Below are 13597 nucleotides of genomic sequence, written 5' to 3' on the forward strand. Positions count from 1 at the left end.
TATACAGATACATCTTATTGAATAACTCAGTGGCTATGCTAAATTATTAATTACATGTCATTACAAATGTATTCAGGTCCAGGTGCTGGTTTGAAAACTGTTGAATATTTTTCGTGGGACAACCCATTTAAAGGGGTATTCCTATGTCAGACAATGGGGGCATATCGCTAGGATATGCCCCCATTGTCTGATAGGTGCGGGTCCCACCTCTGTGACCCAAACCTACATCGAGAACGGATCCGTGAAGGTTGTGGAGAGTGCACTGTGCATGCGCAACCTCACTCCATTCATTTCTGTGGAGCCGCCGAAAATAGCTGAGCCAGCGGTCAGGTATCTCTGTCGCCCCATAGAAATGAATGGGAGCGGTGGCCGTGCAAGCGCGGTGCGTTCCAATTCACATCTATGGGGACAGTGCTTGGTGGTGGCCGGACCCTGGGAAACCAAGGGTACTCCAGCCACCAGCTTACGTTCTCGGGACCCGCACCTATCAGACAATGGGGCATATCCTAGCATTGTCTGAGATGAGAATACCCCTTTAAAGAGCACCTGTCAGCAGGACTAACCCTATAAAACCACACAAAGTGCCTGGTAGGTTTGATCCTGCTGATTATAACGATACCGGTGTAGCGGAAATTGGTGGTGGCATTCCTGAGAAAAAAGACTTTTATTTCTTATACATGAGGTCCCCTGAGGAGCTTGGCCCCACCCCCAGTGCATTGAAGAACTTATTTGCATAAAGAATAAAAGTCTTTTTTTTTTTTGGGAACGACACAACCAATTTATACAGAACAGGTATCCTTTTAACGAGCAGAATCATCCTTACCAGTAGTGATGAGCGGCATAGGCAATATTCGTTTTCGCGATATTTCGCAATTTTTTTGCATAATATTCGCTATAAATTCGCGAATTCAAGAATTCGTGATCTCCAGTAATTATTTTCACGATAGCGCAAGTCGGCACTAATGATGCACATATTTTTTGCGCAATACGTGCAACTTCACATTTTATCAGGTCTGAGTTGGTGCAGTAAGTATTGTTGTGACATCACAGCGCTATGTCTGTAGCATGTATGTATGGACACTAATCCCTATCACACTGCCTAACACCCTGCACTGGAACCTATCAGCTCCACTATATCACTATCTAACCTACACTGACTATCTCTTACTAACTATCTGTATTATATATATGAGATAACTAACTATCTAATGTAACTGGATAAGGAATAGGATCCAGATGAAAGCACAGAGCACAGCAATGTCACTGCTCTCTCTCTCAGAACTGCAAAAAAACAGCAGAAAGTGGCTGCTGGGGAGGTTCTTATATAGTAAGGGGTAGGCAACTTTCCTATTGGTTGCTAGGGATGTTGCTAAGCTCAGACAAAGACATTGCAGCCTTCTCATTGGCCCACAAGCAAGAAGGGAGGTTACTGGTGAAAAAAGAAAATCTAGAATATTCGTGATTACGTATATATAGCACTATGTTATACATCTTCGCAAATTCTCGAAGTGCCGATATTCGAGATAGAAATTAGCGATTAGAATATTCGCAATCAACAAATGAGAATCCTGGATCGGAGGCTCCGTTTGGTAACTCTATTAGAAGGTTCTAATAGATTGCTTGAAAATGTTTCTCTGAAGCTACACTAGTTTCATTTTTTTCCTCTAGAATCAACAAGATTTTCAAGGATCTTACTTTTACATAGTGTACTTATTATTAAATGTATAATAATATGCCAAGACAGACTTTTCATGTTCTACTTGTTCAATTTAATCTTTGCTATTAAAAGTATGCTCAAATTTACCAATATTTTAGTCTGCTGTAGTCCACCAATAAACTGTTTAAATATAAATTTACATAAAAGTTAAGTGACTTTGTAAATTATATTTTCGATCCTGTACTGATCCTGTATTATACTCCAGAGCTGCACTCACTATTCTGCTGGTGCAGTCACATTACTTATCCTGTACTGATCCTGAGTTACATCCTGTATTATACTCCAGAGCTGCACTCACTATTCTGCTGGTGGAGTCACTCTGTACATACATTACATTATCCTGTACTGATCCTGAGTTACATCCTGTATTATACTCCAGAGCTGCACTCACTATTCTGCTGGTGCAGTCACTGTGTACATACATTACATTACTTATCCTGTACTGATCCTGAGTTACATCCTGTATTATACTCCAGAGCTGCACTCACTATTCCGCTGGGGCAGTCACTGTGTTACATACATTACATCACTTATCCTGTACTGATCCTGAGTTACATCCTGTATTATACTCCAGAGCTGCACTCACTATTCTGCTGGTGGAGTCCCTCTGTACATACATTACATTATCCTGTACTCATCCTGAGTTACATCCTGTATTATACTCCAGAGCTGCACTCACTATTTTGCTGGTGGAGTCACTCTGTACATATATTACATTACTTATCCTGTACTGATCCTGAGTTACATCCTGTATTATACCCCAGAGTTGCGCTTACTAGTGTTGATCGATCACCGTAGTGCTCGGGTGCTTGGGGGCTCGGACCGAACACATCGGGATGTTCGGGTGCTCGACCCAGCACCCGAGTATAATAGAAGTCAGTGGGAGAACCCGAGCATTAAACCAGGTACCCCCTGCTCTGACGAGGGGAGGGTGCCTGGTTCATAGGAAAAGGTCAGAAATTGATAGAAACATCACCGAAATGGTTCGGAAACAGCACGGGGAGGATGTTTGGATGCATCTTGGACTCGCAGGTCGCTGCTGGGAATGATGTTTTCCGAATAGTACACCACTTTTACAGACTGACAATAATATGCACAAAACTGAATAAAATAAAAAAAGATTTTAGAGGAAAAATTGTTAGGAAACATTATTTCCTGTATATTTATATGTATATAAAGTGCAAGTGCTGCCAAAAGTTACAAGGAAGAGGCACTCTAATACAACCTGTATATCACATAATGGAGGGCCTCAGTCACCTCGTGGTACAATTCTTCAGGTAGTGGAACTCCGACACTCATAAAGCCTATGCAGTAAGTGAAAGGGCTGGCAAAAATTACAAGGAACCGGCACTCCAATACACCCTTTATTACACATAAAGGAGGGCATCATACACACCCTTGAAAAATTATGATTGATGGCCTGCTGGTGACCCTCAAAAACATTAGGAACAAGGGCCTGCTGGTGACCCTCTAAAACATTAGGGGCGAGGGCCTGCTGCCGCTTTGGTGACTCTATTAAACTTCCATGGGTACTACCCTCTGTAGCAGAGGCAACTGTCTCCTGCTCCTCTTCATTTCCCAATTTGTGTTGAGAAGATAGACGGAGGGTGGTCTGGCAATCACCCTGTGTAATGTTTTCCCCCATTTCCACCTCTTCCACATGCAAAGCGTCATCCTAAGGCTACTTTTTCACTGGAGTTTTGGCTTTTCCGTTTGTGAGATCCGTTCAGGGATCTCACAAGTAGTCCAAAACGGATCAGTTTTGCCCTAATGCATTCTGAATAGAAAAGGATCCGCTTAGAATGCATCAGTTTGACTCCATTCCGTCTCCATTCTGCTTTGGAGGCGGACACCAAAAGGCTGCTTGCAGCGTTTTGTTGTCCATCTGACGAAACTGAGCCACACAATGTAAGTCAATGGGAATGTATCCGGTTTCTATGACACAATCTGGCACAATAGAAAACGGATCCGTCCTCCATTGAATTTCAATGGTGTTCAAGACGGATCCGTCGTGGCTATGTTAAAATACAATGTTCATGACGGTTCCGCACCAAGCGCGAGTGTGAAAGTAGACTTAGATGTGAGCAGCAAGCATTTGAGTAGACACAGAAGTGGGATGGTTACCATCTGTGTTGATTCCTCAAAGTTTCTTAAAACCACACAGAAGTCAGACATCCATGCCCACTCCTCGCTTGTGAATAGCGGAAGCTGACTGGAAAGGCGACAACCATGTTGCAGCTTGTATTCCACTACTGCCCTCTGCTGCTCACAAAGCCTGGCCAACATGTGGAATGTGGAGTTCCAGCACGTGCTCACATCGCACAACAGCTGGTGAGCTGGCAATTTCAAGCACTGCTGCAGCGTTGGCAGACCGGCTGAAGCTGTTGGCGCACCTTCACCAGTAGCTCAGGCAAATTGGGGTAGGTTTTGAGAAACTGAACCACAAGGTTGAAGATGTGGGCAAGGCATGGGATGTGTCTAAGCTTGCTGAGCTCCAAAGCCGCCTCCAAGTTACGGCCATTATCAGACACAACCATGCCTGGTTCTAGGTTGAGTGGCGAGAACCACAGCTCAGTCTGGTCTCTTATCCTCTGCCACAGCTCTGCGGCGGTGTGCTGTTTGTCCCCTAAGCATATCAGTTTCAGCTCAGCCTGTTGCCGCCTCCTCACTGCAGTGCTACACTGCTTCCAGCTACCGACTGATGACTGACTGGTGCTGCGCGTGGATAATTCAGAGCTGGGAGTGGAGGAGGAGGCGAAGGAGGAGAAGTGGGGGTTGGAGCCAGTAACATAGCTGCTGGCAGAGACCCTGATAGACGTAGGGCCTGCAATCCTTGGCGTCGGTAGCACCTGTGCCTTCCCAGCTTACGACTCACTCCCAGCCTCCACAACATTCACCCAGTGTGCCATCAGGGAAATGTAGCGTCCCTAGTCGAATGCACTTGTCTGTCCATGGTTAAGTGGACCTTTCAGAGTAACTGCGTTGGTCAGGGCACGTGTGATGTTACGGGACACATGTTGGTGTAAGGCAGGCATGGCTCAACTTAAAAAATAGTGGCGGCTGGAGACTGCGTAACGCAGGATGGCCGCCGACATCAGGCTGCGGAAGGCCTCAGTGTCCACTAGCCTAAATGGCAACATTTCGAGGGCCAGTAATTTGGAAAGCTGCGCATTTAGTGCTATGGCCTGTGGGTGGGTGGCTGGGTATTTGCGCTTGTGTTTATATGCCTGGGGTAAGGATATTTGGATGCTGTGCTTAGACATGGAAGTGGATGTGGTCGCTGATCCTGCTAGCGAAGGTCCAGGTGCAGGGCGGGAGGCATCCGGGCCTGTGCCTTCGACAGGGGATTGGCCAGCATGTAACATAGGGAAAGAGGAGGCAGTGGTGTGACCCGCAGACACAGATTGTGGACCCAGGCGTTCGACCCACTTATTACGGTGCTTGTGTCACGATGGGTGGGATACAAGATACAATAAACACACAGAAAACCACAAAACAAGCGTCTAGGTCAGAAGCTGACAATTCCCTACCAGCTCTCCCTGGACTTCTGTGCCCACGTTCAGACCCAAAAGGTGGGAATTAACGTGCCCCCGTGCCTAAGGCTGAAGATTCCCTAAAGTCCCTGAGATGGTGAAAAGGGGGAAAGATGCAGCCTCCATCCTCAGAACCTGGAGGAGGCAGGTGTCTCTCTAACAGCCTAGACAGAACACAAAAGGAAACCAAAACCAACTTATCTTGTAGCAGAGCAGAAACCGCAAATCCACCTTTCCTCAGAGAAAGATAGAAGCTATAACCCACACAGGATACTGGGAAGGGGCGTAATTTAAACTCACACAAACGACCCCACCCAATGCACCTGAAGAAAGGTGGATACAGCTCAACTCCAAACCCAAAACAAACTAAAAACTACACACGTGCTGCTAACCTGGCAGACCTCCGCACATAACCTGAGCAGGGCATGACAGCTTGGATGCCATGTGGCGGATCATGCTGGTGGTGGTGAGGTTGCTAGTGTTCATGCCCCGGGTCATTTTCGTATGGCACAGGTTGCAAACTACTATTCTTTTGTCATTCGCACTTTCTTCAATATAGCACCAGACTGTGGAACATCTACCCCTTGGCAAGGGGGATTTCCGCAAGGGAGTGCTCCGTGGAACAGTTGCGGGCCTGTTTGGTGTGGCCCACCTTCTTCCTTTTGCCACCCCACTGCCTCTTCCAGCCTGTTGCGGTGCTGCGGATCCCTCCCCCTCTGTACTTCTGTCCTTGCTTGGCTTGCCACCTTCCCAGGTTGAGTCATTGACCTCATCTTCCACCACCTTCTCTTCCACCTCCTCACTCTAATTATCCTCTTGATTTGTTGACCTAACCTCAACCTCAGTGATTGCCACCAGTGTCTCATCCTCTTCATCAACCTCTTGAGACATTAATTGCTGTTGACTCATTGGCAACTGTGTCTCATCATCATCCACCTCATTGAACTCTAATTGCCGTTCACTACCGTCATTTTCTTGTGGCTGTGGATGCTCAAGAGGTTGGGAATTAGGGGACATGATCTCATGTCCCTCTTCAAGCGTGCTTGGCAAGAGGGCCAAATCAAGTAATGGCGCTGAATTGAACTCCTCTGAATATCCCAGTGTGGGATCACTTGTTTGGCCGAACTGTAAATGGTGGGAGGAAGGAGGATCAGAGTGAGGATTGTGTGGACCAGACTCCTAAATACTGAGACTGGACTGGACATGGTGGAAGTCATGGTGGTGCTTAACCGACTGGAAGCACTATCTGCTGGAATCCAACCGACCACCTTCTCGCACTGTTTGACTTCAACAGGGGTGTCCTGCGCCACCCTGCAAACTGGGACATGAAGCTAGGTATTGTGGATGATTGTTTTTCTTGTGCTCTGGCAGCAGGCACAGTTTCTCCACGCCCAGAGCCACGGCCTCTGAGTGCACTATCAGCATCACGGCCACTTCCCTGTCCCTTACTGCTTGCCTTTTTCATTTTAAATGTTTTTTTAAATGTGATATATTCTTGAAAGTATGTCACACGTACAGTAGCGTAGGATTTGGAAGTGTATGTGCAAAAAAAATGTATAACAGTATTTGTGATGAGGAAACGTTATACAGGACAGGTACCACAGGTAATGTCACAGTTTGCAGTGTCTACGGAAAAAGGTACACTGAATGTCACTGATATTTTAGGGATGTGCACACTTTAGACAGGAGATGTAGCGCGGATAATTTACCTGTCCGCAGGGGACACCGTCTATGGAAAAACTGCACTGGATGTCACTGATATTTTAGGGATGCGCAAACTTTACACAGGAGATGTGGCGCTGATAACTTTACTGTCCGCAGCGGCCTATTACACGATATTTAGCGCAGGATGCACTAAAAATATATATTGCTGCTGTCACACACAATAGTCCTTAAAAGGACTTTTGGGTCTCTGAAAAGTTTTTTGTATAAAAATCTTCCAATAACATTCCTTACTCTGTCTGTCCCTTCCTATGCACAGCTCTCCCTAACATTGAGCAATTTAGCGCAGGTTGCGCTACAAAAATATATTGCTGCTGTCACACACAATAGTCCTTACAAGGACTTCTGGGTCTCTGAAACGTTTTTGTACAATTTTTGATTACACTCCCTACACTCTCTGTCCCTTACTATCCTCAGCTCTCCCTGACTTAGATGAGCCGAACACGTGTCATCGGGTGCTATAGAGCACCCAATGTAGTGTTCCGGTCAGCCAATCACTGAAATGCCAGTAGCTAACATGGCTACTGGCATTACAGTGAGGGCAGTACAAACCTGCACGTTTATTGGCTGCTTAGCAGCCGCAAAACGTGCGGGCAGGAGACTCGAGCATTGCGCTCGAACACATGCGGTACTTGGCCGAGTACCACTATGTGCCGAGCATATCGATGCTCGAGCAGAACTAGTATTCAGCCGATCATGCTCGCTCAATACTAGCACTCACTATTCTGTGTAGATACATTACATTACTTATCGTGTACTGATTCTGAGTTACATCCTGTATTATACTCCAGAGCTGCACTCACTATTCTGCTGGTGGAGTCACTGTGTACATACATTACATTACTTATCCTGTACTGATTCTGAGTTACATCCTGTATTATACTCCAGAGCTGCACTCACTATTCTGCTGGTGCAGTCACTGTGTACATACTGTACATTTCATTACTTATCCTGTACTTGTCACGCTGCGGTGTGGGAGGGAAACACCACACCAAGCATAGGAGGGAAGGGAAAAACAGGGAATCAGGCCTGAGAACTAGGGAAGGAAGATGGACACCATCTAGTGAAAACCCTAACCAAAATGCTGACTGACTACCAGTGTGAACAGAACCCAGAGGTAGGTGTGTTCATATGCAGGAATACCTAGAGTCCTATCTAGCCCTATGGGACCCTGGTACTAATGGCAGGGATGAGACTACCTGTTTCTCCAAAAGGAAGGACGAACAGGAGTCTACCTCAGGCCCAATACAAACAAAAAGGAAATGCAACACACAGAACCCAAACAAAATACTAAAGGGAAACGAAAGACTTAACTTCAAAGAGGTAGTGGAAGAACCAGGAACTCAGCCGAGATCCATCCACAAACAAGCCACAGGCACAGAAGCTATAAACCGCACACAATAGTGGGAGAGGCAACTATAAATTAGGAAGGTTAAATGACCACATAAGCAACACCTGGAAGCAATGGGTGTGGCCATTACCAGAAACAACACAGACACCAATTGATACACAAGGAAAACCTGTCAAATCAAACCACGTATTGCCAGTCTCACAGATCTCCTGCCACTCACTGTCACCGGGACGTCCGTAAGTCTCAGTACGTTTGTGACAGTGCTGAACCTGAGTTATATCCTGTATTATACTCTAGAGCTGCACTCACTATTCTGCTGGTGGAGTCACTGTGTACATACATTACTTATCCTGTACTGATCCTGAGTTACATCCTGTATTATACTCCAGAGCTGCACTCACTATTCTGCTGGTGGAGTCACTATGTACATACATGACATTACTTATCCTGTACTGATCCTGAGTTACATCCTGTATTATACTCCAGAGCTGCACTCACTATTCTGCTGGTGGAGTCACTATGTACATACATTACTTATTCTGAATTCTGAGTTACATCCTGTATTATACTCCAAAGCTGCACTCACTATTCTGCTAGGGCAGTCACTGTGTACATACATTACATTACTTATCCTGTACTGATCCTGAGTTACATCGTGTATTATACCTCAGAGCTGCACTCTCTATTCTGCTGGTGGAGCCACTGTGTACATACATTACTTATTCTGAATTCTGAGTTACAGCCTGTATTATACTCCAAAGCTGCACTCACTGTTCTGCTGGTGGAGCCACTGTGTACATACATTACAGTACTTATCCTGTACTGATCCTGAGTTACATCAAGTATTATACTCCAGAGCTACAATCACTATTCTGCTGGTGGAGTTACTATGAACATCCATAACTTATCCTGCACTAATCCCAAGTTGCATCCTGTATTATACTCCAGAGCTACATTCACAATTCTACTGGTCAACAATTTCCTACTACCGTAGTTTGTCACACAGTGTTACTCACTTCTATTTCAATTGCTTCATGAAGTTTTTTGCAAGTTGCGGAGAAAGTTTCAGACGTCCCAAATTCAAAATACCAAAATTTATTCTTCATTCTGAAAGATAGATGAAACAAAAAGTTGCTTTTTTTTTTTTACACATAAAGTAATACGACCATTTTATAACATAATTTACATCTTTGATTTTATATTTCATGTGGAAACATTCATTGGGATTTGGACACATGGGGGATAAATGTGTAATCCAATGTTCTGTATAAACTTCTTGTGTCTTGTTCTTCTTCTAGCTATTTGTCACTCTTTATTAACATCAGGAGAAGGAAAGTTAATTGTGTGCAATGAATTGGGCATTGATGCCTGTGCTTTCCTCGCCTCCTCCTGACTTTGGGTGCGTTAAACAGAACTGACTTAAAACATAGTGGAAAGTTACAGTGAAACTGTTTTCTCACTTACATCTATTACTGTTCCATAGTATTGGTGATACTGAAATGTCCCAGGGAAGGGACCCCACGTCTTCTATTCTCTATGATCTGGCCAGGGAGGAGATGATTAGAGCAGATGTTGCCTAGAACTGTATGATCAGACGATCAGTTGGCTTGGCTACTAGAACCTGATATAGGTGGCAGCTTACTGACTGATATAAAAAATTACAGTCAGACATCATATAGGACATGACAATCTCTTTTTTAACAAAGCTAGAACCAGCCCTGTACCTCACATGGATCCAGAGATCTCCCCATTCATTGCTCCAATGGGAGTGTCCTTTCTGCTGTATATCTTTCCCTGTAATTTGACACTGCTCCTAACAGTAGATATTCCTGGTGGCAGTTAAAGATTTAAAGGCCATGGACATGTTCAGGGCAATTATTTATGATTGTATTTTACTCATTTTGGGCTAGAAATCATTATTTCAGTTTGTCGTTATTAAAAATGTTCAGCTGTTTTTGAGGACAAGGGTTAACAATCGGTCTGTTTGCAGAGTGTCACTTCTGTCCCCATAAGTTGACATGTGAGCTCATGGGAAGCTTATCTCTGATCTCCTGACCTCATAAAAACACTCATCTATGCCATATTCTTATCAGTTTGCTAAGTGTTTAGCTTGAATGAGTGTTAATGAGGTGAGGAGATCAGAGAAAAGGCTTCACACGAGCCCTTAGCTAATAGGACTTAGAAGTGATACTTAGTTAGCAAAGAGACTGATTTTTAACCCATGTAAATCAAAAATGGCTGAAAATTTTTAATAACGGCCAATTGAAAAAATTATTTTTAGCCCAAAGTGAGTAAAAAAAAAAAACTGCTCAGAAGGTATGTATAGCCTTCAAACTGAGCATGTGTGACCACCTCAGCGAGGTGGACAAGAAATAGGGAAAAGAACATATGGCAGGTGGAGCTATACAAATACATTTTATTGAATATCGCAGTGGCTATGCTAAATCTTTCATTACATTCCATTGCAAAAGTATTCAGATCCAGGTGCTGGCTTGAAAAATGTAGAATATGTTTTGTGGCACAACCCCTTTAAGGTGCAATGTAGTATTACATAGGGTTCGTTCATGTGAATATGTGATCATGCACTGCTGAGCCCTTCAGAACCAGAGTCATTCTATGTAGTGTTTCTTTTGCTTCGGCTTATGTCAGAGGTCTCAGACTCCCTCTGTGATGTCCATATGTTCCTATAGGGCATAATGGGACAACATCTATATTTAATGCACTTCCCACAGCTGCAAGCCCTGCATACCACTGCATGGAGTAAGATATTTAAAGGGTTGTCATACTATAAGTGATGGAATATTGAGATCCAGCCAGAAGATCCTGAGAATGAAGGGGCTGTAGCTCTTTTTTTTTAGCACAGGACCCAAATCACTGCAATTAACTCCAAAACAGCGCCCCCTGGACATAGTGTCTCAATTGAAAGTTGCCATGCTGCAGCCGTCCGCACATCAGATGGCCGGGAGTGGCAAAGTACAGCAAATGCAGCTGCCCCTTTATTCTCAAGATCAGTGGTGGTCCCAGAGGTCAAGGCATATCCAAATTAGATGCCATCACTTTGTAAGATGGGAATAACCCTGCAAGTAAGTCATAGGACATTGCTCTATCAATATCAAATTTTTTTGCTGTTTTTTCGATCTTGCGTGGCCGGATCTAACGCTCAACATCTCTGCCGATCAGCCGTTCTGAAGTAGCACGGTCTCTGGAACTGCACAGCGCCATCCATTGTGTAGTGGACAGAGCTGGTTACTGCAGTGCTGCTTCCATTGAAGTGCATGGTAACTAGCTCATACAATGAACAGAGCTACGTCACCTATCTCTTTGACAACTGAAGAACAGCTGACGTGTCGGACCCTCACCAATGAGATAGGGAGGATAAACCGTCAATAGAACATTCCTGGACAACCCCTTCAAGCTTGCACAAATGTAAAGATACAGCATACCCCAAATGCAAGATACCATTTGGATCCCACAGGTTACTTGCAATCCATGGACTCACATCTATTATGTAGCCTCTTATGGAGTAACCATGAGCTGCACTTCATTGCTCAGGGACATTTTGGAAACTACTTATGCATAAAACGCGCCAGGTGTGTTTGGAAAATTGGACACAGTTCACCGGCGGGCATGAATGGGCCTCTTTATTAGCTTTTGCTTACTACTAAGTTTGCTGCAGCAGATAAAAAACAAACACGGCTAAGGTTCACTGAGAGAGTGAGGGCTTCCAGAAAAACACTCCTGGGCCCTCCGGGCTCCAGCAGGACATTTACCAAACGTGTTCAAAGGGTTGTGACTAGATCCATAGGAAATAATAAAAGCATCGGACATTTGCTGCAACGAGTTTTACATTTTTACAAATGTCATTTGTATTGTTTTACTTTTACTCTTTCATACATTTTACGTGCATCGTTTCTTTGCTCATAAAAGATTCAGAAACGCGTCGATTAAATTTGTTTTGTTATTTTGTACGTTGCAATGTTAAATATTTAATGTAAAAATACAAAATATAATAGAGCATTTCCTATTGTTTTCTTATCATTTAAAAAAAATAGAATACATTTTTTTGGCTTTGAAACTTGTCCAAGATGTTGTCTTAAAGAGCATCTGTCAGCAGTTTTGTACAGTATGACACTGGCTGACCTGTTACATGTGCACTTGGCAGCTGAAGGCCTCCGTGTTGGTTCCATGTTCATATGTGCCCGCATTGCTGAGAAAAATGATGTTTTATTGTATGCAAATGAGCCTCTAGGAGCAATGGGGGCGTTGCCGTTACACCTAGAGGCTCAGCTCTTACTGCAACCACAGAACCCTCTGCACTTTGATTGACAGGATCATAGGCTAATTTGCATCTATTAAAATATCATATTTCTCAGCAATGCGGACACATATGAACATGGGGCCAACACAGATGTCTTCAGCTGCCAAGTGCACATGTAACAGGTCAGCCATTGTCATAGGGACAAAACTGCTGACAGAAGCCCTTTAAATATTTGTCACTCTTGCTGGCAACAATGGGCAGATTGGTAATATACTCTACAAGGAGGAATCTCAGTGAGACGGCCACAAAAAAAACCCGAAAACTCTTCAGTAGCTCAGCAGTGTTATCTATGTGGTAGACCGCACACAGTAGTGTTATCAGTGTCACAGATCACACATTGTAGTGTTAGGGCGGGTTCACATCAGCGTTAGGTAATTCCGTTACACTGGGGTTACAGCAGAATATAATGGAATTTTCAGACGGAATGCAAAACGGAACCCATTAAGAGGCATTCCGTTTTGCTCCGTCCTAATACATTCCAATGGGCACAGAAAACGGTTCAGTGTTTTTTTCTGTTATGTATGAATTTAAAAAAAGTCCCATCGACAGTTCTATTCTGCATTCCATCCTAAGAGTCTGTTATATTCCGTTAAGACTGTAGTATTATCAGTGTGGTAGACCGCGCTGTAGTATTATCACTGTGTTAGACCGAACGCTGTAGTATTATCACTGTGGTAGACAGCACGCTGTAGTATTATCACTGTGGTAGACTGCATGCTGTAGTATTATCAGTGTGGTAGACCACACGCTGTAGTATTATCACTGTGGTAGACTGCACGCTGTGGTATTATATCTGTGGTAGAACGCACACTGTAGTATTATCACTGTGGTAGACCGCACGCTGTAGTATTATTACTGTGGTAGACTGCACGCTGTAGTATTATCACTGTGGTAGACAATATACTGTAGTATTATCAGGGTGGTAGACCGCAGGCTGTAGTATTATCAGTGTGATT

The 13597-nt window shown here is 44.1% G+C and overlaps 1 protein-coding gene across 1 annotated transcript in view; it reads right to left on the minus strand.

Annotated features, from left to right (window-relative positions):
* DGKB (diacylglycerol kinase beta) overlaps positions 1 to 13597 on the minus strand; it is a 668472-nt gene that overhangs the window by 204102 nt on the left and 450773 nt on the right. Inside the window, exon 21 of the mRNA XM_040431289.1 lies at positions 9340 to 9430. Coding sequence (XP_040287223.1) covers positions 9340 to 9430 — 91 coding nt within the window. The remainder of the gene's footprint in view (positions 1 to 9339; positions 9431 to 13597) is intronic.

Source organism: Bufo bufo, chromosome 5 (genome assembly GCF_905171765.1).
Source record: "Bufo bufo chromosome 5, aBufBuf1.1, whole genome shotgun sequence".
Classification (NCBI taxonomy): Eukaryota; Metazoa; Chordata; class Amphibia; order Anura; family Bufonidae; genus Bufo; species Bufo bufo.